The 25322-nt window shown below is 53.9% G+C and overlaps 2 protein-coding genes across 3 annotated transcripts; both read left to right on the forward strand.

Moving 5' to 3' along the window:
- Positions 1 to 14878: 14878 nt before the first annotated feature.
- Positions 14879 to 16865, forward strand: TMUB1 (transmembrane and ubiquitin like domain containing 1). Its single transcript, XM_063303163.1, has 2 exons — positions 14879 to 15311; positions 16236 to 16865. The coding sequence occupies exons 1-2, from the start codon at positions 14977 to 14979 to the stop codon at positions 16588 to 16590; spliced, it is 690 nt and encodes a 229-aa protein (XP_063159233.1). The 5' UTR covers positions 14879 to 14976; the 3' UTR covers positions 16591 to 16865.
- A 4078-nt stretch (positions 16866 to 20943) lies between these two features.
- Positions 20944 to 24496, forward strand: LOC134497498 (uncharacterized). 2 transcript variants are annotated; one of them, XM_063303165.1, is made up of 7 exons: positions 20944 to 21096; positions 21987 to 22231; positions 22490 to 22615; positions 22932 to 22985; positions 23075 to 23311; positions 23785 to 23895; positions 24195 to 24496. In XM_063303165.1, exons 2-7 carry the CDS (start codon positions 22016 to 22018, stop codon positions 24279 to 24281), a joined length of 831 nt encoding a protein of 276 aa, XP_063159235.1. In that variant the 5' UTR covers positions 20944 to 21096; positions 21987 to 22015; the 3' UTR covers positions 24282 to 24496. The 2 variants fall into 2 exon arrangements, with proteins under 2 accessions (XP_063159235.1, XP_063159234.1); XM_063303164.1 differs by having other exon boundaries at positions 20945 to 21096; positions 21983 to 22231.
- Positions 24497 to 25322: the final 826 nt, after the last annotated feature.

Consider the following 25322-nt stretch of genomic DNA (forward strand, 5'->3'; position numbering starts at 1 on the left):
ACTGAGAGTCTCCAGAAGCCCAGAAGGGAGGGGGTGTTTGGAGTGTTAAGTGGGTTGTTTAGGCTAGGCATTTATGGCCCAAGACCATCGGCTGAGTACCATCCAGGCCATCTGTTGGCAAAGGGGGGAGTACATGCTTTGATGGGTAGAAGAGGGGGAGAGTAGAGAATGTGAATTTTAAATTGTAGAACACGTGGGAAAGAAGCCATTCGCAACTTTGCTTTGTACCAGACGCTTTGCTTCATTAAACAGTTAAAAGAGCCCAAGCCTCAGAACTGTCTTTGAGTGAATGCTCGAGCGTGTGGATCATTACAACACCATCCTTCAGGTGGAATCTCACAGTGGACCTGTACAAAGACAGGGCAGTGTAGTGGTTGAGCTGTGGGATGGAGGCTGGGGAACCAATGAAACTGATGGGGTGACTTTGGGCCAGGCGCGTCCCCTCAGCCCAACCCACCTTGCAGCATTGTTGTGGCAATAAAATGAGCAGAGAGCTCCACATGGGGCACCTAGAGATCCTGCAGAAAAGGCAGGACCTAAATCTGACAAGAAGCAAAATAAATGAATCAGAGCACAATGCCAGTGGCATTGCATTCTGAATCCCCTTACTAATCATTCCAAGCACGGAGTCCCCAATTTTAGAGCAGCTGCACATGATGTCCCATGTTCATCAAGGTGTCCAAATTCCCTTTCCAGTCAGCCCTGCCAGCTCAGATCCTATTAACATATAGCTAACATTTGGAATATTTTTTCTGTCAACATGTTTTACACTCACATAAAATGAAGGGGTGCTTTGTAGCCTGCAAGCGTTGTGCATATAAAACCCAGAATTGCAAAGACCGTGGAGGGGTGTACAGCCCACTGGCCAAAGAAGGAACTTTGGTGACCTCTGAGGTCCCTCCCAACTCTATGATTCTATGGAGACCCCAACTCAGCCACTGGCCTTTCAGTCTCAGGGGTGAAAGGAAAGCTGCGGTGCTGAGGCTGGTGCGCCCATCCAAAAGGGCAGGAGTTGTGATGCTGGATGAAGCCAGGCCTCGTTGCAAAGAGACCAAGGGAAGACCAGGGCCCCAAGGAGGAAGAGGCGGCCCTGCCTGGTGGGCTCCAGGGCCTCAAGACTTCCTCAGAATAATTGCCAGGAGGTGGCAGCTGCTGGGCCATGTGCCAGGCAACCCCTATGCAGCTGCAAGGAGATCAGGAGAGCCCTGTGGGTCAGGCCCTGACCGATACGTCATTTCTTTGAGGCTGTCCCATGCAGGGGACAGAGACCCCCCCTCCCTCTCCACGACTCCAGCCTGCAGCATGTGGAGGCGGGCAGCCCCTTTCCCAGCAACAACACAGTCCGAGACATGCCCTCTTTTCATCAGAACGCAAGAATAGCCCCACAGGGCCACTCTGGGACCCCTTCAGTCCAGTGGCTGGATGATGGGTGGATGATGCACAAGGTCCCTTCCTGCACTATGAGACCATGCCTCCCAGTGCTCCCAGGCAGAAAATGGAGACCTCTGCCATTTGAAGCCTGTGCCCCCACCCCAAAGGAAGCCCCCAGATCAATAGCCCTCCCTCAAGAGACTCGGTGGATGCATTAATCTATCAGTAGATGCTATGGAGATACACCTTCCTTTTTCTCGTTTTAAGCTTTCAAACCAGGGAGCTTGGAGCTGTTAATTTGGTCTGGGCCTCATCCTAGAGGCCTCAAGACCTGACTGCTAAGACGGGTTGACAGCTTCTTTTTGTAAGTTGCTATACATGCTACTGACCCTCAGGAGTCATTATACAGCTGGTTCCATCCTTGTGTTAGGGCTTGTCAGCACAGAGAGCCTCTGTGTTTGTGAGTGTCCAATCTTAGCTAATCTCTTTATAAGCCTGTCCCAGCAGCCATCGCCAGGCCTTGTAGCAATGAATCCCACAGGTTAATTAGGTGTCTTCTCTGCTCTGTTCCAAATCTCCAGCTTCGTGCCACACCCCTTGTCCTAGTGTTGGGAGGGAGGGGATAAAATGCCTCCCCTTCACTCTGCCCAAACCATACATGATTTCATACCCTCACCCATACCCACTTTGAACATTCCAGCCTTTCTCTTAGGAGGGGTCTTTGAGCACCTTGATCATTTTGCCTGCCCTCCTCTGTGCTTTCCCCAGTTCTACAATATCCTTCCTCCAATGTGGCGACTGGAGAGGTGCCACAGAGTTGCATCAGGGCATTAAAATATGGGCATGTTTACATCCAGTCCCTTTCTCCAGTGGGAGACTGCTAGGGATTTAACGTGGGCAATGCAGCCCTGAATTGGCCAGGACTGGGGGCAGGTTGTGGGGTATGGTCCACATGCAGGTATAGGACCAGTGCAGTTGCAATTGCAGGGGTGGGGCAGCGTGAGGAGGGCCCCATGCCAAGGGGGTGCCCATGGAAACCAGTCAGCATCCCAGCAGAAATCTTCCTCAGAGCAAACCTCAATGAACCCCCTTGGGGGCCTTTTCTGTGCCAGGGCCAGTGCCAGGTCTGGTGCCCACCCTGCTGTCCCAGTGCACCACTCCTGGCCTCTGGCCAGAGGATGCAAGATACAGTGTGAGGTGGGGAGGGCTACTTGCAGAAGCAGCATTGGCCATCTGGTTATCTCCCTGCCCGCCCCTTGAGTCAGGAGCCTGGCCACTGCGTGGGGGGATGGTGAGGCTCTGTCAGTCCTGGCAGGCCCCAGTCCAGTGCCCTCTTTCCACCATGAAAAACAAGGACCATTGTGGGAAGGGAGGGGAGGGCCACGTGCTTTGAAAGAGGCCATCCATTTCTCAACAAGCCAGCCTTGGACCCAACAGTACTGGACACTTTTCATCCAGTCTGTAGCCCTCCCTTCTGAGGGAAGGTTCTTGAGAGGGTGGTTGTTGGTATGTGGTGTTTTCTGCAAGAAATTTTAGCTGCAGAGAAGTTACTATGGTAACAAATCACTTTGGCAGAGTCAGTAGGTCAGACTTAATTGTCCTCAGGTTGGGGTGTGAAAAGGATGACCATATACTGTAAGATAAAGCTGCTGATTGCCTGGAGGAATTTCCCTGGACGTGTTACACTTCAGTTTCGTTTTTGCAGCCTCCCTTCAAGCAGCAGCAGCTTGTTCAGCTCAGCAAGTGTATATGAGCTTGTAAAACATGTTTATGTAAGAAGCTTTTGTGCCTATCCACCTCTGGATATGGAAACCGTTTATGTTTTATGCTTTCTTTAAATTTGTTGTTTATTCATTCAGTCGCTTCTGACTCTTTGTGACTTCATGGACCAGCCCACACCAGAGCTTCCTGTCGGTCGTCAACACCCCCAGCTCCCCCAGGGACGAGTCCGTCACCTCTAGAATATCATCCATCCATCTTGCCCTTGGTCGGCCCCTCTTCCTTTTGCCTTCCACTCTCCCTAGCATCAGCATCTTCTCCAGGGTGTCCTGTCTTCTCATTATGGGGCCAAAGTATTTCAGTTTTGCCTTTAATATGATTCCCTCAAGTGAGCAGTCTGGCTTTATTTCCTGGAGGATGGACTGGTTTGATCTTCTTGCAGTCCAAGGCACTCTCAGAATTTTCCTCCAACACCACAGTTCCAAAGGATCGATCTTCCTTCTCTCAGCCTTGCTTATGGTCCAGCTCTCGCAGCCATATGTTACTACGGGGAACACCATTGCTTTAACTATGTGGACCCTTGTGGTCAGTGTGATGTCTCTGCTCTTAACCATTTTATCGAGATTTGTCATTGCTCTTCTCCCAAGGATTAAGTGTCTTCTGATTTCCTGACTGCAGTCAGCATCTGCAGTAATCTTTGCACCTAGAAATACAAAGTCTTTCACTGCCTCTACATTTTCTCCCTCTATTTGCCAGTTATCAATCAAGCTGGTTGCCATAATCTTGGTTTTTTTGAGGTTTATCTGCAAGCCAGCTTTTGCACTTTCTTCTTTCACCTTCATCGTAAGGCTCCTCAGTTCCTCTTCGCTTTCAGCCATCAAAGTGGTATCATCTGCATATCTGAGATTGTTAATGTTTCTTCCAGCGATTTTAACTCCAGCCTTGGATTCCCCCAAGCCCAGCATGTCGCATGATGTGTTCTGCGTACAAGTTGAATAGGTAGGGTGAGAGTATACAGCCCTGATGTACTCCTTTCCCAATCTTAAACCAGTCTGTTGTTCCATGGTCTGTTCTTACTGTTGCTACTTGGTCGTTATACAGATTTCTCAGGAGGCAGACAAGATGACTTGGTATCCCCATACCGCTAAGAACTTGCCACCATTTGTTATGGTCCACACAGTCAAAGACTTTAGAATAGTCAATAAAACAGAAATAGATGTTTTTCTGAAACTCCCTGGCTTTTTCCATTATCCAGCGGATATTGGAAATTTGGTCCCTAGTTCCTCTGCCTTTTCGAAACTCAGCTTGTACATCTGGCAATTCTCACTTCATGAATTGCTGAAGTCTGCCTTGCAGGATCTTGAGCATTACCTTACTGGCATGCGAAATGAGTGCCACTGTTCAATAGTTTGAACATTCTTTAGTGTTTCCCTTTTTTTGGTATGGGGATGTAAGTTGATTTTTTCCAACTGATGGCCATTCTTGTGTTTTCCAAATTTGCTGGCATATAGCATGCATTACCTTGACAGCATCATCTCGCAAGATTTTGAACAGTTCAGCTGGGATGCCGTCGTCTCCTGCTGCCTTGTTATTAGCAATGCTTCTTAAGGCCCATTCAACCTCACTCTTCAGGATGTCTGGCTCTAGCTCACTGACCACACCGTCAAAGCTATCCCTGATATTGTTATCTTTCCTATACGGGTCTTCCATATACTCTTGCCACCTTTTCTTGATCTCCTCTTCTTCTGTTAGGCCCTTGCCATCTTTGTTTTTGATCATACCCATTTTGGCCTGGAATTTACCTCTGATGTTTCTAATTTTCTGGAAGAGGTCTCTTGTCCTTCCTATTCTATTGTCTTCTTCCACTTCCGCGCATTGCTTGTTTAAAAATAATTCCTTATCTCTTCTGGCTAACCTCTGGAGTTTTGCATTTAATTGGGCATATCTCCCCCTATCACTGTTGCCTTTTGCTTTCCTTCTTTCTTGGGCTACTTCTAGTGTCTCAGCAGACAGCCATTTTGCCTTCTTGGTTTTCTCTTTCTTTGGGATGTATTTTGTTGCCGCCTCCTGAACAATGCTGCGAACTTCTGTCCAGAGTTCTTCCGGGACCCTATCTACTAAGTCCAGTCCCTTAAATCTATTCTTCACCTTCACTGCATATTCCTTATGAATGTTAGTGAGCTCATATCTAGCTGATCTGTGGGTCTTCCCTAATCTCTTTAGTCTGATCCTAAATTGTGCAGGAAGAAGTTCATGATCTGAACTACAGTCAGCTCCGGGTCTTGTTTTTACCGACTGTATAGATGTCCGCCACCTTTGGCTGCAAAGGATGTAGTCAATCTGATCTCGGTGTTGTCCATCTGGGGAAGTCCATGTATAAAGCCATCTCTTAGGTTGTTGGAAGAGAGTGTTTGTTATGCAGAGTGAGTTGTCTTGGCAAAATTCTATCAGCCTATGTCCTGCTTTGTTTTGTTCTCCCAGGCCATGCTTACCTGTAATTGCAGGTGTCATTTGACTGCCCACCTTAGCATTCCAGTCTCCCCTGATGAAAATAACATCTCTTTTAGGCGTGTTGTCCAGTAGGTGCTGCAGATCCTCATAGAACTGCTCTACTTCAGCTTCTTCAGCATCTGTGGTTGGGGCGTATATTTGGATCACTGTGATGTTAGATGGCTTGCCTTGAATTCGAACTGAGATCATTCTGTCGTTTTTTGGATTGTATCCAAGCACTGCTTTAGCCACTTTACTATTAATTATGAAGGCTACTCCATTTCTTCTGTGGTCCTCTTGTCCACAGTAGTAGATCTGGTGGTCATCTGATGTGAGGTGGCCCATTCCAGTCCATTTCAGTTCACTGACGCCCAAAATGTCTATCTTTAACCTTGACATCTCACCAATAACCACATCCAATTTGCCCTGGCTCATAGATCTTACATTCCAGGTTCCAATGGTGTGTTGATCCTTAGAACATCGGATTCGCCGTTCACCACCAGCACCGTCGGCTGCTAGCCATCCTTTCGGCTTTGAGCTAGCTGCGTCATCACGTCTGGGGCTAGTTGAACTCATCCTCTGTTCCTCCCCAGTAGTATTTTGACCATCTTCCGACCTGGGGGGTCTCATCTTCCAATGGTATACCGGCATGTCTCTGGTTGTACTGATCCATTTAGTTTTCACGGCAAGAATACTGGGGTGGGTTGCCATTACCTTCCCCAGGGATCGCATTTAGTCTGACCTCTCTGTCATGACCTTCCCGTCTTGGGTGGCCCTTCACGGTTTAGCTCATGGCATCATTGAGGTGCTCAAGCTCCAGCACCACGACAAGGTAACGATCCTTTGCTGAAGTTTCTTTAAATACATTTATTTTTATATAAATGTGTGGTGTGTTTTTTCTGATCTCTTGGGCCAAACGCTTTCCAGCACTCTGAACAGTGGTCAGCTTCCAGCTTCAAAGGGTCCTGGGAGAAGCAGATTATCTGCACCCTTTTCAGTCTGGTTTCTGGCCAGGTTTCAACACCAAAACAGCAATGGTTGAGCTTGTGGATAACCTCTGGAGGGCTCAAGATGGGGGTGGTTCATCCTTCCTTGCCCTCCTGGATCTCTCAGGAGCATCCAGTACTATTACCCTGGTATACCTTATGAGGTAAGTGATGCTGTGACTGCCCTCTCTCGGTGCCTGGGGGCTGTAGGGGCCTGGATGGGGAACAACAGGCTTCAGCTGAATCCTGGTAAGACGGAGTGGCTGTGGGTTAATGGCTCTTCCGTATCTGGGACTTTGTCATCTCTGTTTCTGGATGGGGTTGCACTGCCCCAGACAGACCCAGTGCGTAACTTGGGGGTCCCCCTGGACTCACGGCTCCTGCTCAAAGAGCAGGTGGCAGTCGTGGCCAGGAGGGCCTTTGCTCAACCTCATGTTGTGTGCCAGTTACGCCCCTTCCTGGAGCGAGAGGCCCTTCAAACGGTAACTCATGCCCTTGTCATCTCCCATATAGACTATTGCAATGTGCTCTACATGGGGCTACCCTTGAAGAGTATCCGGAAGCTGCAGCTGGTCCAGAATGCAGCCGTGCGGGCTATCTTTGGTGCCCCTAGAAGGGCACATGTAACACCTTTGCTGCGTGAGCTGCACTGGGTACCAGTTTGCTTCTGGGTCCAATTCAAGGTGTTGGTTATCACTTTTAAAGCCCTACATGGCATGGGGCCAGGCTACCTGAAGGACCACCTCTTCCCCGTTACACCAACCCATCCCACCCAATCATGCAGAGAGGGCATATTGTGGACCCCGTTGGTAAGAGAATTCCATCTGGCGGGGTCCAGGAGGTGGGCCTTCTCTGCAGTAGCCCCCGCCCTTTGGAACATCTTGCCCCCGGAGGTGAGGTTAGCCCCATTGCTCCTGGCCTTTCGAAAGAATCTGAAGACCTGGCTCTGCCACCTGGCTTGGGGCGGGAAGGGGAATCATGATGTTTGGGGATGGCTAGTGCCCTAAGGCGCTCGTCCCATACAAGGTCTGAGTTATCTGCCATTTGGATTCTATTTTTATACCCTAACCGCCTGGAGTCCCTCCCTGTGGGGGAGATGGGTGGTGAAAAAAAAAGATAAATAAATAAATATGTATATAATTGTTTATTTGTAACTGTTTTTAAATATTGTATTTTTATATATTGTAAGTTTATTGCATATTTATTGTTTTATTGATTATTTTTGTAAACCACCAAGAGTCCCTCTGATGGGAGGAGATGGGCAGTGACAAATTTGATAAATAAATAAATGAAATCCTTCTGCACCGGCTTAGGGGGCTTAGAGAGGGAGGCAGTTTTGCAGCGTGTTGGGGGTGGGGAGGGGCCCAGTCCTAAAGCCCTGCTGTGCAGGGTGCCTCAGGGCTTGACTCTCTCCCCACTCCTATTTAACATCCACATGAAGCTGCTGGGCGAGGTCATCCCTCAGCACAGGGTGAGGCACTACCAGTATGCAGAAGATAGTAGGTGTATCAGTGCTACAACTGACCATGGTTCCGGCAGCCATGCATTAATCTCAGCCAAGCAAGAGGCTGGTGTTTGCTGGGGAATGCCCCATCGATGGCACAGGGAGTGGGGAGGACCTGGCTCACACCCATGGATAGCCTGGACTGGTGCTTATGATGCAAGATGGCCAGTGATGGGTGTCAAATTGCAGGGTAACTTGAGGAACCCTCTTTGAAATTGCTGACCCGTGTCGGGACATGGTGACCTGGGTGCTGAGGAGAATGCAGTGTATGTAAGTGGGTCACTTGTTATACTCCACAAAATACATGAGGGCAAGGGATTCATTGCTTGTGCCATGCCTGCTGCTGCTGCACCTGCCATGCTGTACTCCCCTCTGGGGTGCCATACTGCCCCGGCAGTCACTGTTACCTTGTGAAGAACAGAAAAGTACAGGTGCCCTTACAGAGCTGATTTGGTCCTGCCCACTATAGTGGGTCCAGCATGTCGCAATTGCGCGTTACGTGCCTCCTATCACCACTTACTTGTACAGCCCTGTCCCTGCATTGTACTGCAAGTTTTCTTTCAGGGAAGAGGTATGTTGGCTCGATGCTGTGCCAGGGGGGGTGGGGGGAGTGTACCAAAATAATTGCACTGACCACTGGAGGACCACATCATGCACATGCTTCTATCTATCTATCTATCTATCTATCTATCTATCTATCTATCTATCTATCTATCTATCTATCTATCTATCATCTATCATCTATTTCAATCATATTCTTATGACCGCCCATCTCCCCCACACGAGGGACCCTGGGCAGTTCACAATAAAAGCAATTTAAAATTCAATAAAATTATAAATAATGCTAGTATTTGATAAATATAAAATGCGATGAAATCCAAGTAACGGCAGATTTAATTCCACCCATAAGGGGATAAGACCAGTCCCGGTAGGACTAGGGAGCCAACCAGCCCCAAGAATGGCTCTTCCTCTCCCCACTCCAAGCCTGGTGGCAAAACCAGGTCTTCAGCTGTTTTCTGAAGTCCAGGAGGGAGGGGGCTAACCTCACTTCTGGGGGAAGGATGTTCCAAAGGGCAGGAGCTACTGCAGAGAAGGCCCACCTCCTGGACCCCACCAGATGGAATTCTCTTACAGACAGGGTCCGTAGCATGCCCTCTCTGCACAACTGGGTGGGATGGGTTGATGTAACAGGGAAGAGGCGGTCCCTCGGGTAACCTGGCCCCATGCCATGTAGGGTTTTAAAAGTGATAACCAATACCTTGAATTGGACCCGGAAACAAACTGGAACCCAATGCAGCTCGCGGAGCAGAGGAGTTATATGTGCTGATCTTGAAGCACCTAAAATTGCCCGGATACTCTTCAAGGGTAGCCCCATGTAGAGTGCATTACAATAGTCTATATGGGAGATGACCAGGGCATGAGTGACCGTTCAAAGGGCCTCTCGCTCCAGGAAGGGCCGTAACTGGTGCACAACACGGTTGTGCAAAGGCCCTTCTGGCCATGACTGCCACCTGCTCTTTGAGGAGTCGTGAGTCCAGAAGGACCCCCAAGTTACGCACCGGGTCTGTCTGGGGCAGTGCAACCCCATCCAGAACTAAAGATGGCAAATTCCTGGGAGCCGAGGGGCCATTAACCCACAGCCACTCCATCTTACCAGGGTTCAGTTGAAGCCTGTTGTTCCCCATTCAGACCCCGACAGCCCCCAGGAACCTGGAAAGGGCAGCCACAGCATCACTTACTTCCCTCGGGATGGAGCTGTATAGCTGAGTATCATCCGCATATTGATGATACCTCATTCCATGGAGATGGATGATCTCACCCAGCGGTTTCATGTAGATGTTAAAAAGGAGAGAGAGTACCGAACCCTGCGGCACCCCACAAAGGAGTGGCCATGGGCCCAATCTCTCCTCTCCTATTAGCACCAACTGGGACCAGCCCTGGAGGAAGGAGGTGAACCAGCGCAAAACCATGCTACCCACCTCCAACTCCCTTGGAACTCAGGATAGTAATGGTATGAGGAGACTGATACCTTCCTAAGTACCACAGTGCCATTTCTCAGACAGAAGCCTATGTTCCACAAACTGCAAACATCAACTGGCTGATGTCCCAGCAATAGGACTGTTAAGAAAAGTGGCTTTGTCAAACCTGGTGTTCTCCAGACAAGTTGGCCTGAAAATCCTATTAGGCACATCTGGGCTCATAGAAGTTATAATCTCCCATACTGGGGAGGACTGGGGAGGTCAAAGAAGGCCTTCTCATGCCCGTGCAGAGCAGGCCTCGGGGCAGACCCTTGTTGACAATGGACCTTTGTCTTTCCAATTTTTAGTGCTGTACTGTATCATGGTAGCCCCTAGCAGCAATGTGATTTTGGATTGTGTGTTCAACCAAACTTTCTACTTGGTCATGTTCAGAATGGATGTGCAGAGAGTAAGGGAGATGACCTTGAAGGAGCTACGCAGGAACTGTTGCTGAAGCATTTTTTAAGTCCAGAACTAAGAGATGACATTTGGAAGTGGCTCAGGCGTATGCTTCCCCAATTCCTTGGAGTATAAGCAGGAGGAAGAGGTACAGCACAACACAAGATTCTGTTATTATAGCCAACCTCAATAAAAATATTTTAGCCTTCCTGTGCAGTTGATTTCCTGGTCCGGTCGACCTGGTGGTGCTGACAGGATGTGATGAAATTGCTCTGCCTTAGCAATTCCTGCACATGGGAGTAAGTAAAATTTTGTGGCCCTGGAGCCTTTGAGCCCGATTGTCCTGGACTCCACGAAGCCTTTTGACAGACAAAAGCTCTTTTCTTCCAGCACTGTCAGAAGTGATTTAGAAGCGAACGTGGGTGCCACTGGGAAAAGCCCAGATGACATTGCACCTAACCCAGCACTTCCCCAGAAGGGTAGGGTTTGGCTGGGGGTGGGGGACACATGGGCTCCCTGTGCCCCATGGCCTCCTACCTGGAATGATCTTCTAACAATTATGTGGACCCATGTCATGGTGAGGAAGTCCACTGTAGAGGAAGCCAGCTGCCACACTTCATGGGCTGCTTCCTGAATGGTCATGGGGGATTTCAGACTCTTTTCAAGATGGGGCCATACCCACGAAGAGCCGCTCCTGCCAGGGTGGGACATACCTCTTCTCTCCCTTTTCGGGTTTTGTCCTTTCTCACAGTTTTCCATCTCTGCTCCATATATTTTGAGAAATATATATTGCCTCGTTGTGTTTATTCATGGGCTGATGTTGAGTGTTAATGAGTTGATATAAACTATAGAAGGGCATCAATTTAAGTTATTAAAATACCATTTTCAAAACAGAAAAGGAACAGTAAGGCCACCCGTGTAAAACATTCCTTCTTGTTTCATGGGGAGCTGCCAACCAGAGCCTCCTTATCTGGGAATAAGCTCCACTGAATGTAGGACCGGTGGGGACGCCATTCAGCATCACACGAGCAAAGCGGTTTGCCCTGATGATGTGGATCATTTTCCTCTTAAACTGGACCACATTTCCCAGGAGGCTGACTGTCCTGCCACAGACTTTTCCAATCACTTGTCATTTTTTTCCACTCCAAATAATTTAGTTCCACCCGCAGACATGACCAGCTCACTGTTTACCCAAGTCAAGATCATTTATGAAAAAGCCCCACTGTGCTCCCAGCAGAGATTCTTGAGGAATCCCACTTATTTCCCTCCACTGAGAAAATTGCCTATTTCCTACTGTTGCCTTCTAAACCATTAGTAATCCATAAAAGGCCTTCTTATCCCATAGCCGTGAAATTTACTCAGAGCTTTTGATGGGTAATTTTGTAGGTTTTTTGTAAATCCAAGAACACAGTGCTGATAGTGTCATCTCTGCCCACACTTGGCCTGACACTCTGCAAAATGCTTAGAAGGTTAATAAGGAAGATTCTTGCTTGCAGAATTCATGTTGATTTTCCTTCGTTACGGCTCGTTCCTCTACATGTTTAACTATTGTTTTAATTACCATTTTTAAAAATTGTCTAGAATAATTGTAAATCAGAATGTTTGCATTTATATATTGTAAATGTGTATGGTTTTTATATCCTTTTTTGTTTTTATAGTTTTTAATTGCTGTGAGCTGCCCAGAGTCGTGTATTTGAGATGGGCGGCTATAAATATTGAAATAATAAAATAATAAAATAAATAAATAAATCCAACCAACCTAAATTTCCTGGATCTCCTATGGGACCTGTTATAAAAACTGGCACCACCTGGCTCCCTTCCAACCCTCTGGCACCGAGCGCCATCTGTATTGGCCACGAGGCCAGCAGTTTCCCACACATTAAGACTGCTTCAAGGGATCTGACTTGCTAGCATGTAGCCTTCAGGATGTCCTAGGACTTACAGTATCTTCTGGGTTCCTCCCCTTTCGTTTTCCCAATTCCTTTCTGGAAAAAGTCAGGCCTCTCCGAGATCTTCTGTAGGAAAGAAGGGGTGAGGAATTCACTCTGTTCTTGGCTTCTTCTTCAAGCATCTCTGTCCCTCCTCCCTTGTTGAACAGCACATCCATTTCCTTGTGGGTTTTCTGCTTCAAAGGTAGTTCTGGGGGGGCTGGGGAGTTGCAATACCCACTTGCTGATGGACTGCATCCCTGGTGACTACTTCAGATTTTTTTCTGCCAGAGTTTGTGCTTGTTGGTTGCTGTATTCTTCAGGACAGATTTTTCATTTCTTGAAGGAAGCCTTCTTAATCGCCACAGCATCCTGGATGCAACTGGAGAACCGTGCTGGACTTGATATTTTCACACTGTGGAATACGTTCTGGCTGAGTTTCTGTGGTTTTGAATAATCTCCAGGCCCAGTAAAGAGATTTGGCCCTCTTGTGATGACTTTTCCTGTCATCGCTTGTGCTTCTAACGTGTATTTGGATTCCAAAGGGACCGCATGAACCCTTTCCCCTTGCCAAATGATCACCGTTTCCTATGTCTTGCACCAGACCAGAGCCAACTAATGAAACCAAGGGCTGCTTCTGCATCATAAGACCCAGTCGCTTAGAGGCACAGTGGCTGCATCCAACTGATCCACTCCATCTCAGCCTTCTTGTCCACATCTTGAAGACAGGAGGGGGAATCCCCAAAGGACAGAGAGGGTGCAGCTGCACACTTCTTAGGAAGAGGAAAGCTGCACTAGCTGGTGACAAATTTCCATGAAGAACAAAATCAAAGGTATGCACTGGAGACATCAGCTGCACAATGTGGGGCCTGCCAGGAGCACGGATCAGGGATGTCAAACCAGGGCTTATCAGATCCACTGACAATTATCCTTTCCTGCCAGTCCACCCAAAAAACTGCCAAGAGCAGCTCCAACCATATCAAATGATCAAGGAAGGAAGTGCAAGTTTTTATTATAAACCGCCCAGAGTAACTCTCCCAGTGAAATGGGTGGTGACTAAATTTTAAGTATAAATGATAGATAGAATGAAAGAAAGAAAGAAAGAAAGAATGAAAGAAAGGAAGGAAGAAAGGGTTCAGTTGCCTTTCTCGTCCATCCTTCCAGTCTTGTAAGAGGAAAAGTAAAGAATATGTTGGTTCACACTGCTCATTTATTTGTTCATTAAAAGTACCTATGCCTGCTCAGAAATCCTGGAGAACGAACCTGGCAATATTGCAGACAGTATATAATTCATGAGTGGAACAACAGCCCAGCTGGACTAACACTGATACTCGGGAAGATTTTAGAGTATATCAGTCTGTAGCAATATGGTAATTACCAGAAATAAAGATAGATTTCTCAGGAAGCCTTGCCAGACTAACTTTTTCTCATATTTTCAATGGGTAAGTTCCTTAGAAGACTGTGGGGATGCCTCAGATTGAGTGTATCTTGATTTCAGCAAAACATTTGACAACATAGCCCATGACATCCTGGTCTACAAGCTATTTAGGTGTGTACTGGATGACTATTGATACACAGCTGTAATGAAAAACTTGGGTTGAATGAAGTATCCACCCAAGACTGCAGTTTAATGCAAAGCAATTCAACAGGAGAGGTACTCATCCAGAGAGGCAACGGGCTCCCACCCAAGGGCCCTTTCCAGCCGAAACTGCAGAGCCATTTGCTCGGGAAACGCAACGGGGCTTCTGCACGGATCGCGCGCAAGCCTAACGGCCTAAATGGCCACTTCCAAACAGAAACAGGGCTCTATTTTTCACGCACCTTGAGTGGGGCCCACAAGGAGAGTTGGGGGGGCTGTAGCTTCGACCTTTTTTTCTGCCGAACGCGGAGCCAGGCGGCTGCGGGCAGAGAAGGTGGGCCGCCGGGACGCGGCTGTCTCCGCGGCTCCCTTTCCTCACAACAGGCCCCGGACCGGCCTCTCCCCTCCCTCGGGGCAGCGGACGGGGGAGGAAAAGGGGCAAGTGCAGCCCCCCCGGCCATCACGGACCTTGCCCGTTCTGGGGGTGGTACGTCGGGCACCATGGGCTGGCTCACCCACCACCGGAAGGGACCTCGGAGGTCTTCTAGTCCGGCCCCCGGCCAGGGAAGGAATCCCCAGGCCGCCCCGACAGCAGGCCGCCCGGCCTAGGCGACGGCCTGCAGGGACGAAGCCCGCGATCCCGGAGAGGCTCCGGCAGGGGAGCCGCTGCTCCCCGCCGGCCTCCGGAGCTGAGCCCCTAGCCTCTCTTCCCGATTCTCTGGCGGACAAACGGGTCGGCACCGCAGAAAGTGCGTCAGCATCCGGGGCGGGGCCGGCTCGCCACTACAGCGACCACAAGGCCCCGCGCCCGCGCGCACGATGGCGTCACGGCGCGCCGGCCCGGAACTGCAGCTCCCGGCGGGCACCACGGCCGGAAGAGGTGCGGAGCGGGCCCCGCCGCCGCCTACCTCGCGGGACTGTGGTGCGGGGCGGCGGCGGCCCTCCGGGAGCGTCGGTCCGAGCGGAGCGGCCGCGTGCGGCCATGGCGCTCATCGAGGGCGTCGGGGACGAGGTGACGGTGCTGTTCGCGCTGCTGCTGCTGGGGCTGCTGCTGGGGCTGGCCTGGTTCTCCACGCGGACGGCCGAGCGGGAGGACGCCCTCCTCGCCCCCGCCCCGCCCGCCGGGGAGCTGCGCCGCAGGACGGGCCACGCCGCGCCCCCGCCGCCCCCCGCCGCGCCCGGCCCGCCCTGCCCCGCGGCGGACGACGACGGCGGCGACGACGGCGAGCCCGCCTTCGTGCTGCGGCTGAAGTTCCTGAACGACACGGAGCGCCTGGCGCGGGTCCGCCCGCAGGACACGGTGGGCGCCCTGAAGAGGTGAGCGCGGGCCCGCGCCCCGCCAATCTGCAACGGGGTGAAGGGCGCTGCGCAAATCCAGCCCCGGAGGATCCCAGCGCAAACGAGATGCGGGAAAAACCGGGCGGTAACGGCCCCCTCCTGGGGCCTGGGAGCCGCCGCGAGCAGCCCATCGGCTGGGGGTTCAGTGAACCCACGTCCCGGCCCAGGAGCGTCCCGTATCGTTTAACGTTGGTTTGCGACCTCCCGCGCCCCCTTTCGAACTTGGCAGAAACTCCGCGGAAACGCAGAATGGCACGGGGGTGAGTGGTGGGCGGGGGCCGGGGGCAATGGGCTGAGGAAGGAGGGAAGCGGCCGGGTCAGAGCCTGCACCCCTCCCTTTCTTCCTCTGGCCTCTCCAGTGAGTGAGCCAGGTGGGCATGCTGTGCATGTGCCGACTGCCTTGGGACTGTGAGGGGTTTCTTTGGATGGGATGGCCAAAGAGTTTGCGGACTGCCCAGATTCCCTTTTCTATCGTCATCAAGCTTCAGTGGAGGGCAGCACCTGCCTCACCCTTTTGTTGCCTGCTAACCAAGGGAGGGAGATGCAGCCCGTCTTCTTCCTCCAGGCCAAATAACTGGGGAAGGGGAAATGGAAGCCAGGGAAAAACGCCTTTCCCATTTTTGTGCAAGGAGTCTGTGGGTGTGTGCTGAACCTGCTACTTGTCACATGCTCTCACACTCCTGCCTTTGCACACCTACCCATATGTCATCTAGTGGTAATTTGTTTCTGGGCCCCACCCTCAGGTGACCCCAGTGAATTTGGGTTCTTGAGGACGCACAGGCTGGAGGCTTCTTCAACTGGCTCTGCTGTCCTGCAGGGGAAGGGACCTGCTGGCCGAGCCTGGGGCTACGGGCAGCAGAGAACTCGGGTTGGGCCACTGCCTCTCTCTCTCTTGCCCTCTAGGGTTTACTTCCCAGGCCAGGAACAGCTGGTCCGCCTCATCTACCAGGGGCAGCTCCTTCGGGACGATGCTCAGACGCTGGCTGCCCTGCACCTCACCAACAACAGCGTGGTGCATTGCCACATCTCCCAGCACAGGCCGCTGCCAGGGCCCGCTGGCCCTCAGACCAATGTTGACACTGCGCACGCCGCTCTGAATGTGGGCAGCCTGATGATGCCACTCCTGGTGCTGATGCTGGGTGCGCTCTGGTACTTCCAGCTGCAGCACCGCCACGTTTTCACGGCCACCGCCACCACCTGCCTGGCAGGCCTCACCCTCATCTTCAGCTTCGTCGCCTTTGCTGTTTATCGCAGATAACAGCAGAGCCCGAGGCTGCCCGCTATGGCCCACGCCAAGACTTGGTGCCATCTCACCCTGGCAAGGGACCTTGAGTGCTGCTCTTTCCTCCTCCCCATTGGAGGCCTAGGCACTCCTTGGCAGCCTTGTGCTTGCCTGAGCCACGGGGGAGGCCAAGGCAGCCTCTGGCAAGATCGGCAGGCCACATCTAGCTGTGGGGCATCTGGGCCACCAGCCATGGGAGAAGAGGTCCTTACTGGCCCATGCTTATTTTTCCATTAAACCTGTCAAGGAAAGGGAGTGGTCTCTGCGGTGTATGCGCAAGGGTTGCTCTGCAAAGGGAGAGGCTGGGCTAGAGGGTCCGGTCTGGGTGGGTTGACAGCACTTGCCTCTGGAGCAAGAGGACAGGGATTCACCCCATTAGTTGCTGGTTGGGGCTCAGGAGTTTTGTGCAGGCAGCAGCAAATGAAGCGGGCAGTTGCTAGCTTGCCTCTGCAGCATCTTGCAGGAGAGGCTCTTAAGACAGCACTTGCTCCAGTGGGCCAGCAGCCCCTTGGGTCCCCCCTCCTCCTCCTCTCCCCCCACACCCCATGGTAGCCACTTCTGAGACCCTGGCCTGGGGCAACAGCCTTTCCCTGCACCTGTTCCTGGGGAGACTCCTGCCTCAGAGAAGTTCTGTTTCACAGCTTGGTAGAAGGGGAGTGTCAAACTCAGCTTTCCTGGCTGGCGCGCGCGCACACAGACACACAAACACGGATTTAGGCACTAAAATGTCCCAGCAGCATGGGACAGCAGTCCTGCTTCCTGGGAGTCAGAGGGTGGTCATCCTGTAGCCCAGAGGGCACCATGATGTGGAAGGATGGCGATGCGCTTTGCATCCACAGTCGAAGTTTGCCCTCCGTGCATTTAATTGCAAAAGTGCCCTAATGCAAGGAGATAGGCAGTGAAACTCAGGCTCAAGGAAGGGTATGTTGTAATACCAATGTGGCAAGGTACCCTTGTGGTTTAATGATCAGTAGTAACAGAAGCACGTATAAACAATAAAGATAGCCCCCCCATCGCTAAGCCGAGCACAGAGAGGGGGTATTTGTGCTGCAAATGCTTTCTTCGCTACTTGCCAGACAAACCTGCTTCCTGTACAAACAAGCAGCAGTATTTCCTTACAAGAGAATCTATAAATGGAACAACAAGTAATTTCTTCTTTCTTTCTTTCTGTTTCTACCAAACACCGTGGTAGTAGCAAGTAATTCATAAATAGCCAAATTGCTCCCTGCCTGATTTCACAGCTGCGGGGGAGATCATGTTCCTCTTCAACAATAGCTCTGTTACACTCTATCTGGTAAATTCTCCGGAAAGAAAAACTTGATTGCTTATGCTGATTATTCCTTCTGACCTCCTTCCATTTATAGAAAAAGTCTTAAATTTCCAGCGGTAGCTCTCACTTCCTTAACCCCAGAGAGCCTTTTAAAGGGGCTTTACAAAAAGCTTGTAAATTGAAGGCGTCCTTAGGGCAGGCCGGCTAGGGTGCGATCCAAGAGGGCTCCCCCCGACCCCACATGCGCTCCTGATCATCCCTGTGCATTAAAGGTAAAGGTTTCCCTTGACATTAAGTCCAGCCGTGTCCGACTCTAGGGGGCGGTGCTCATCTCCGTGTCAAGCCAAAGAGCCGGCGTTTGTCCGTAGACCCCTCTGTGGTCATGTGGCCGGCGTGACTACACGGAATGCCAAAGCGGTACCTATTAATCTACTCACATTTGCATGTTTTCGAACTGCTAGGTTGACAGGAGCTGGGACTAGCAACAGGAGCTCACCCTGTCACGCGGATTTGAACCACTAACCTTCCGATCAGCAAGCTCAGCAGCTCAGCGGTTTAACCCGCAGCGCCACCGCGTCCCTTCCCTGTGCATTGGTCGCCCCTAAAATGCGTGTGGCAGAGTCCTGGGGGGGGGGGGGCTTTGCGGCATGAAGGGAACTGGCAGGCCTCTGGTCATAGATTCCCATTCCGCAGTCCATGGAACTCGATGCTTTGGAGGCTTTGCTGGTATAAATCTCCTTATGAAGTGTGCTACGTTCCTTTTAAAAAGTCCATCATACCAGATGGGTTTCAAGTGATGCATCTCCTTGCTGGTGCAAAACGAACAGTCGCTCCGTCTAAAGTGACCGGCCAGGCTGCCTGTTCTTTCAGGACTTTGCCTGCATGGATCGGTCTGTCCATGAGCCTGGAAGATTGCCCTAAAGGTTATGGGGTCGATGAGCTGGCTGTATCTCCAATGGCTGGTGGGACGGACCAAGAGCCGTGGCTTTGTCTTGGGGAAAAACTCCGAAATTAGGACTTGCTCCCCCTCCCTCCGACGCCTCCGTGAAAATGCTTCTGCGCTACGTTCAGCACATTGTTTGCTGGTTTCTTTTGGGGTATCTGGATTGCCCCGACGGGAGGTGGCATTTCAGGTGATGTGGGGGATACTGTTAAGGGGAAGCACCCAGTCTTCCCCAGAAGGCTTAGCCTGACTTTCAAGCAGCATTCCCATGTGCTTTTCTTTCCTAAAGGATCAAAGGAAAAAGACCTCGATACAGACTGGGTTGCTTTAAACATTCCCATCATAAAATTTCCCTCAACAGTCATAAAGAATACGATTGCTGTAACCACTGTAAAACCCATAATGTTGTGGCCTGACTGAGCCTAGCCCAGGCCCAAGTCATTTCCTGGTTAGGGCGGAGGCTTGTCCTGTCCACAGTGGTCTTCGGACAGAGGCCCCCTGGCAGGACATCTCCCAGGTGAGATCATAGGAGGCCTGTCCTTATGTGTTTGCCGGGTCTCCTGGGGAGTTGCCCGTGTGCCAAGATCTTTCCTACTCTGGGCTGGGCAGGGGCTGTGGGGAGGGAAAGCACTTGGCTGAAGGCTGCTCACGACCCATGTTCCTGCACAGCAAGCCTAGCCCAGTCGGGCAAAGCACAGAGAAGAGTTAAGCTGGGTTCTCCACCCTGGCCTGGCCTGTGGGGAGAGCCCAGCCCGCTCAATGAACAGACTGCGCACAGCCAAGAAGGGGCTTCCTCTGGTCATTAGCTCCAGCCCGCTGTTTGCAGCGGGGGGCGGATTGGGCCATGGCGGGTCCTGCTCGGCAGGAGGGAATCCAGCGTCCGACTTCACGCTGAGGCAGAGTCCAGATTACTCTGCAAAACCAGCCCCTCCAGGAAGAGCGATTTGGAAGCTGCGTTGCTGCAGTGCCTCCCGTGTTCCAGCCCCCTGCCCAGATCTTGCAGCCCCGAATGGCCGTTTCGTGCAAAAGACCAGCTCATCTGGCCAGTTTCTCCCCAGATGCTTTGTCGGTTGTGTAAGGCACTGGCCACATGACCTGCAAACTTGGCAGGCTCCTTTGTGGTGTAAGCCTGGCAGTGTGGCCAGCATTCCAGGCAAGGCTCAGGTTAATGCTGGGGAAACAGGCTTTATAAGCAGGGTATCCTTCCCCCCTCTCCCCCCTGCTCAGCATTCCCCTCCCTGCCCACATGCCACCCAGGGCTCAGGCAGGCGGAGAACCCAAGCCTCTGCTTTCACACCAGCCCTTCCCAGGCCAAACTGCCCCCAGGGCCGGCTCAGGGTGCAGCCAGCGGGCAAGAGGGTGAGAGCTCCCCTCAGCATCTACTGAGGCAGGTGGAAGGGCCACTGTCCAGGGGAGGGAAGTGGGGATGTTGCCCCAAAAGCTCTGGGTTCGTGGCCTGGCATGCAATTTTGAAACACACCATCTCTCCCTTGGTGTGCTTCAAGGGTGGAGATAGTAAAATATTTATTCTGTGCAGAAGGTGCAAGGGGGATAATTTTCCAAAGCCAGCACAAAGGCTCTGAGATTAACAAACCTTTTACACATTTCTGCAAGGAGATACAAAGTAAAATGTTTGCAACAAAATATGAAGTGAAAAGCAGCGTTTCGGCCTGGAAGCGATCAACTACGCAGACTCTGGAATTCTCAGCCTAGGGTACGCCAGCCTTGCTCGACATGCTCGACGTGCTCAGTGTTAGCTACTAATTTGCATCATCTGATTCTTGTTCGTGCTATCATCAACTTTTTGCACAGGACCCTGCTATGCACTCATTGTTAAAGCTAATTACAATGTTGAGTCTCCGCCTGGGGGTGTCCCAAATTCTTGAACTTTACTGAACTCTTAGGGAGGCGTCTCGACCCAGCTGCGCAGCCGCCGGAAACTTGTTTTTCCTGCTCGCTGCCCCTTCGGGGGCCGCTTGAGGGGGGGCCGTGGTGCGGGACCCAGTGTGTCTCCGCTGCGCCGTCTGGACTCCGGCCGTCGAGGCATCCCTCGCCAGGGGTCGGTCGCGAGGCAAAGCATTTACTGGAAGTCGCCCGCGGAGGGCGGGAACAAGCCCGGGCAAAGTTGCAGCCCCTGGCCCGGATCCGGGCGCGGCGCGCTGCAGACAAAAGGCTGTTTCCTCCTCTCGGGACCGCAGTTCAGGGCGAGGAGCGAGCGAGAAACGCCGCTGCGCCTCCGCCGATCTTCGCTCGTCCCACGGAAGCGGCGGTGAGTAGCTCCGTCCGCTCCCTGCTTTCGTGGCGGTGGGAGACCGCGGCCCTGCGCAGACAGGCGCCCCAGCCCCCACCCCCGCCCGGGAGGCGATCACCCGCCGCGGAGCAGACTCGAAGGCCGAACCTGCCCGCGGGCCACCCCCGGGGGGGGTGGTGGGAGGAAAGCCAGCTTCCTCCCGGGGCGAAGCAGGGGTGCTCGCGGTCCCTCAGCGCGACTCCGTTTGGACCGGACGTCGGCAGCAAGCACAGAGGCCGCCCTTCTCAACCCCAGGCAGGAGCGGGGCAGCTCCCCCAAATGGGGCCCCTTGAGCGCTCGGGGAGGGTGGGCCCGGGGGCCGTTGGCGAGGGTCCCACAGCCGCGGTTGGCCTGCTTTCCAGCAAGAGGGACCGAAAGAACCCTTCCCAGGCGCCCCCCCGCCCCGTATCCGCACAAGAGATCCCCTCCCCGGCGGGTGGAATGGGAGCGAGAAAGGGCAGGTCCTGCTTCTGGGTAAGAAAAACAGAAGGCGCCCCGGCTGCGGAGGAGGCCCGCGCTGTCGCAGAGTCCGGGCCCGGAGAGCCCCACCTTGCTCTGCGTTGGCCAGGCGCCACGTGGAGGGCCCCAAGGCGATCGAGTTCAGAGAAGGGCTGCCGAGAGGGTGCAGGTCCAGAAACCAAGCCCTCTGCGGAGGGAGCCGTGGAGGGACGCGGGACGTCCGGCCTGCAGAAGGATGCCCGAGGGCAGATACGATCGCAGTCCTCCAGCCGCCGAAAGGGGTGGGTGGGGGGCTTATTCCCAGTTGCCCCAGAGAGAGGCGGACTGGGACCGCCCCGCCGCAGTCTTTCCAGGGGTTCCCGGGGCCGCCATCCACGGGCTCCGGCCGCGTCTCGCTTCTGCCTAGGCAGCTGCCCCGCTCTCAAGGAAGAGGGGAGCCATGGCGGGAACCGTGCTGAGGTTGAACGGGACCAAGGTGCTTGAGGGGTCCGACTCCGACAAGACCATCATCAACGTCAACGTCTGCCAAGAGTCCTCCCTCTCCTACCTGTGCAAGGGCATGGCAGCCCTGAGTCACCGCAGAGCAGCCTCCCACGCCCAGAAGCCTGCCGAGGCTGCCTGCGGCCGACGGAGTGGGGCACAGAAGGTGCTGGGGGTAAGCACTGGAGGCCGAATTGGGGAGGGGTGTTTGGAGCAGGTCAGGTCAGCCTGGGCCACTGCCTCAAGGGGACGGGCCGAGGTGAGCGCCAGCCAGGCCTAGCGTGGGTCTCCAGCTAGCCCAGTTTCATGAGGGCCGGGCCCCCCAACATGCGAAGGCAGCCGCTGGGCCCTTCCCTGGCCTCTGGGTCCCTGCTGGCGCCTGGCCCAGACTCCTGTGCTGGGGCTGCCTGTCAGCTCCCCTCTTGCCCTGCAGGGAGCCCAGATCCTGCTTGGAGCTGTGTGCATCAGCCTCGGCCTGGTCTTGAGCCTCCAGGAGATCGAGGCCTACTATTTCTACTTCAAGCAGAGAAATGGAGCTCCTTTCTGGATGGGCAGCCTGGTGAGCAGGGGAGGGGAGGGGAGGGGAGGGGGGGGGGACAGCCACCCTGAGTCTCAGCTTGCTGCCCAGGAAGCTGCAGCGGAGGACGTGGCAGGGGAGGGGAGCAAGGGTGGCAGGACGCCCTAATGCCTGCAGAACCTGGGCCCCATTTGAGGCGTCGGGCTGCAGCCTTGCAGACTTCCCCAGGAGTCAGTCCAGGGCATCAGGGAGGTCCAGACGACGAGGCTGGGGGCAGCGGGGCAGAAGAGGCTTGCTTCCTGCTGGCGGGGAGGCCCAGCTAGGCGCCACTCAGCAGGCTGTTTCCCCCCCTCTCCAGTTCATCCTCTCCGGCACCTTCTCTGTGGTGGGCGAGCAACGTGGCAGCAAGTGGGTAAGTGGGGGGGCCCTCGGCCCCAACCGGCCGCAAAGACCCGGTGCCCCGGTGCCAATTCTCAGCTGTGCCCCGCCCCTGCCCCTCAGGTCCACCTGGCCACATTCCTCAACCTGGCTAGCGTCGTGGCGGGCTCGCTGGCCTTGGCGGTGGGCGTGGCAGACATCCCATCCCTGACTTACCAGCCCTACTTCATTGGGGAGCTGTGCAAGCACAGAGAGGAGGACCTGCCTTACCGACCGTGGGAGGCAACAACCCGTCCTCCGTACGACGAGAGGGACCAAGAGCAGGCCAAGCGGTGCCAGGAGGTTCTGTGGGCGCTCGTGGTGAGTAGTGCGTCTTCCTCCGGCACAGCCAGAGAGGGAGGAGGGAGGCCGTGCCCCTTAGAAGGTCCCCTCCTGGGATGGCCGTCTTCGAAGGAACCAGACCCCCCTTGCCTGCGGGCCTCTCTCTGGCACAGGGACTGGGCACGTCCTGAATGTCTCGCTCAGGGGGACTCATCCCCCCCCGCCATCAGGCGGCTTCAGCACTGGGAGGAAGGGGACGTACACGACTGTGTACCGGTCCCGATAGAAAGGGCACCCTCCCTCCACGCCACCCACCCTCTTCCTCTTCCTGCCTCCTCGCTGAGGAACTGGCCTGAGTACCCGGCTGATCCAGACAGAGGATGGGGTCCCGGTGCCGGGAGGCTTTGGCAGCGGGGGGTGGGGGGGGTTGGGCCCTCCGGGGGAGAAGGCTTGGCAGGCCGGCCAGCCTCTCGCCTCCCTCTCCTGCTGATTCGAGACCTGCTCCCCCCCAGCGCATGTTCAACAGCGCCCGGATCCTCCTGCTGACCGTGTCCATCGCCGCTCTCAGCATCGCCCTCTTCTGCTTCGGATACGGCCTCCGCCTCCTGTGCTGCTCCTGCTGGGTAGGTCAAGGGGAAAACTGCCGACATCCAGAGACACAACGGGGTTGGGCACTGGCAGTCAGGGTCAGCGTGGTGATCCAAGGGAGGGCTGTGTGTGCCTGGTGTGTCGGGTGCTCTCCAGGTGACCCCCCCCCAAACACAAAGGGTCAAATGTTCAGTTTTGCTGGTGGTAAGAAGCCAGTGCCCCTCTCTTGCCACTGGGCACCTTCCCTCTAGAGGAAACCGCAGAGGGCTTGCTGGCTGCCAGCCAGTCCTAGGGAAGCCGCTGCAAGCCAGGCCCACCTTTCTTTTTCTCACAGGAGGGGTGGCAGGAGTACGTGGCCCTGGGGGACCCTGACACCTCTCCTGCCCCTGAAGAGCCAGGCAAAGAGGAGAACCTTACCTGAAGTTGCAGAGGAAAGCCCCCCCCCCAACCCCTTGGCTCTTCCCAGGGGCCGAATGCCAGCTGTCCTGCAGTGGGCGACGCTTTGCGGGGCCCCAGCACTTCCCTGCCACGACTACCAAACTGAAATGCTCCTTAGTTACGCATCACATCGCCTCTCAGGCCAGCTAACTGTTATCTTGCACACGGGATTAATTAAAGTGGCTTTTCTGCAATTCACGTTTCATCTTCCGTCCAACTGCCGGCTCAGCCAAAGCAAAGGGCCCGTGGTGTGCACATGGGTCTGCTGTGTGGACCAGAGGGACCTGGCTGCCCAGAGAAGGGTTCTTTCCCAAGATGTCAAAAAGAGCCTGAGGAATCCCGGCCTCCTGGCCCTGCTTCCCCTGGCCAGTCCATTGCCTCGAGAAGGCCTTGCCCGATGCCCAGCCCTGCCTGTTTCCAGAACAGGCAGACAATCCCGCCAGCAGAGCTTCCCGGAGGCAACCTGCCATGCTGGCTTCCCCCGACTGCCTGGCCTAGCGTGGCATCTTGCCTATGGGGAGACATCTGGGTGTATTTGTGTGTGTGGGTGATTGCTGGAAGCACCCTGAGGGCCACCTGTTCCTCCTGCTGACAGACACCCTTGGCGGCCCCAAAGGTCCTCTGCTGCTGGTCGGGCTGACCTCACCTGCAGGAGAACAGCTAAATGCACCACTGGGGCTGTGGGTGAAGTCACGCGTTTGCCCTCCCCCTGGAAAGGCCCTGCTGAGGAGGAGACTGGGGCATGGGGGTCTGTGGCCCTCTCCTGGCTGTGCTGGATTTCCTCCGCCTGCTGGGTCTCGGCTTCTCTGTGTGGCTGGAGGGGTTGCGCGTCGTACCTGGGACAGGGTTACCTTGGCCTGCTTTGCCGTGGCTAATGGCTGTCCCCACGAGGGTTCCTGCTCCCTGCTCCCTCCCTCCGTGTGGAAGGCGGGGGAACACCCAGCTGGGCAGAGAAGCTGGTCCTGGCTCCTGAGTTAACCCCTTTCTGCCCGGTGCGGGGCAAAGCGTCGCAAGAAAGGTTTTG

This window comes from Candoia aspera, chromosome 4, assembly GCF_035149785.1.
Source record: "Candoia aspera isolate rCanAsp1 chromosome 4, rCanAsp1.hap2, whole genome shotgun sequence".
NCBI lineage: Eukaryota > Metazoa > Chordata > Lepidosauria > Squamata > Boidae > Candoia > Candoia aspera.

Coding starts and splice junctions, on each gene's coding strand:
- TMUB1 (XM_063303163.1), top strand. CDS start 14,977: ATGGCGCTCATCGAGGGCGTCGGGGACGAGGTGACGGTGCTGTTCGCG. Junction 15,312..16,235: donor ACGGTGGGCGCCCTGAAGAG/GTGAGCGCGGGC, acceptor CTTGCCCTCTAG/GGTTTACTTCCCAGGCCAGG.
- LOC134497498 (XM_063303165.1), top strand. CDS start 22,016: ATGGCGGGAACCGTGCTGAGGTTGAACGGGACCAAGGTGCTTGAGGGG. Junction 22,616..22,931: donor CTTTCTGGATGGGCAGCCTG/GTGAGCAGGGGA, acceptor CCCCCTCTCCAG/TTCATCCTCTCCGGCACCTT. Junction 22,986..23,074: donor AGCAACGTGGCAGCAAGTGG/GTAAGTGGGGGG, acceptor CCTGCCCCTCAG/GTCCACCTGGCCACATTCCT.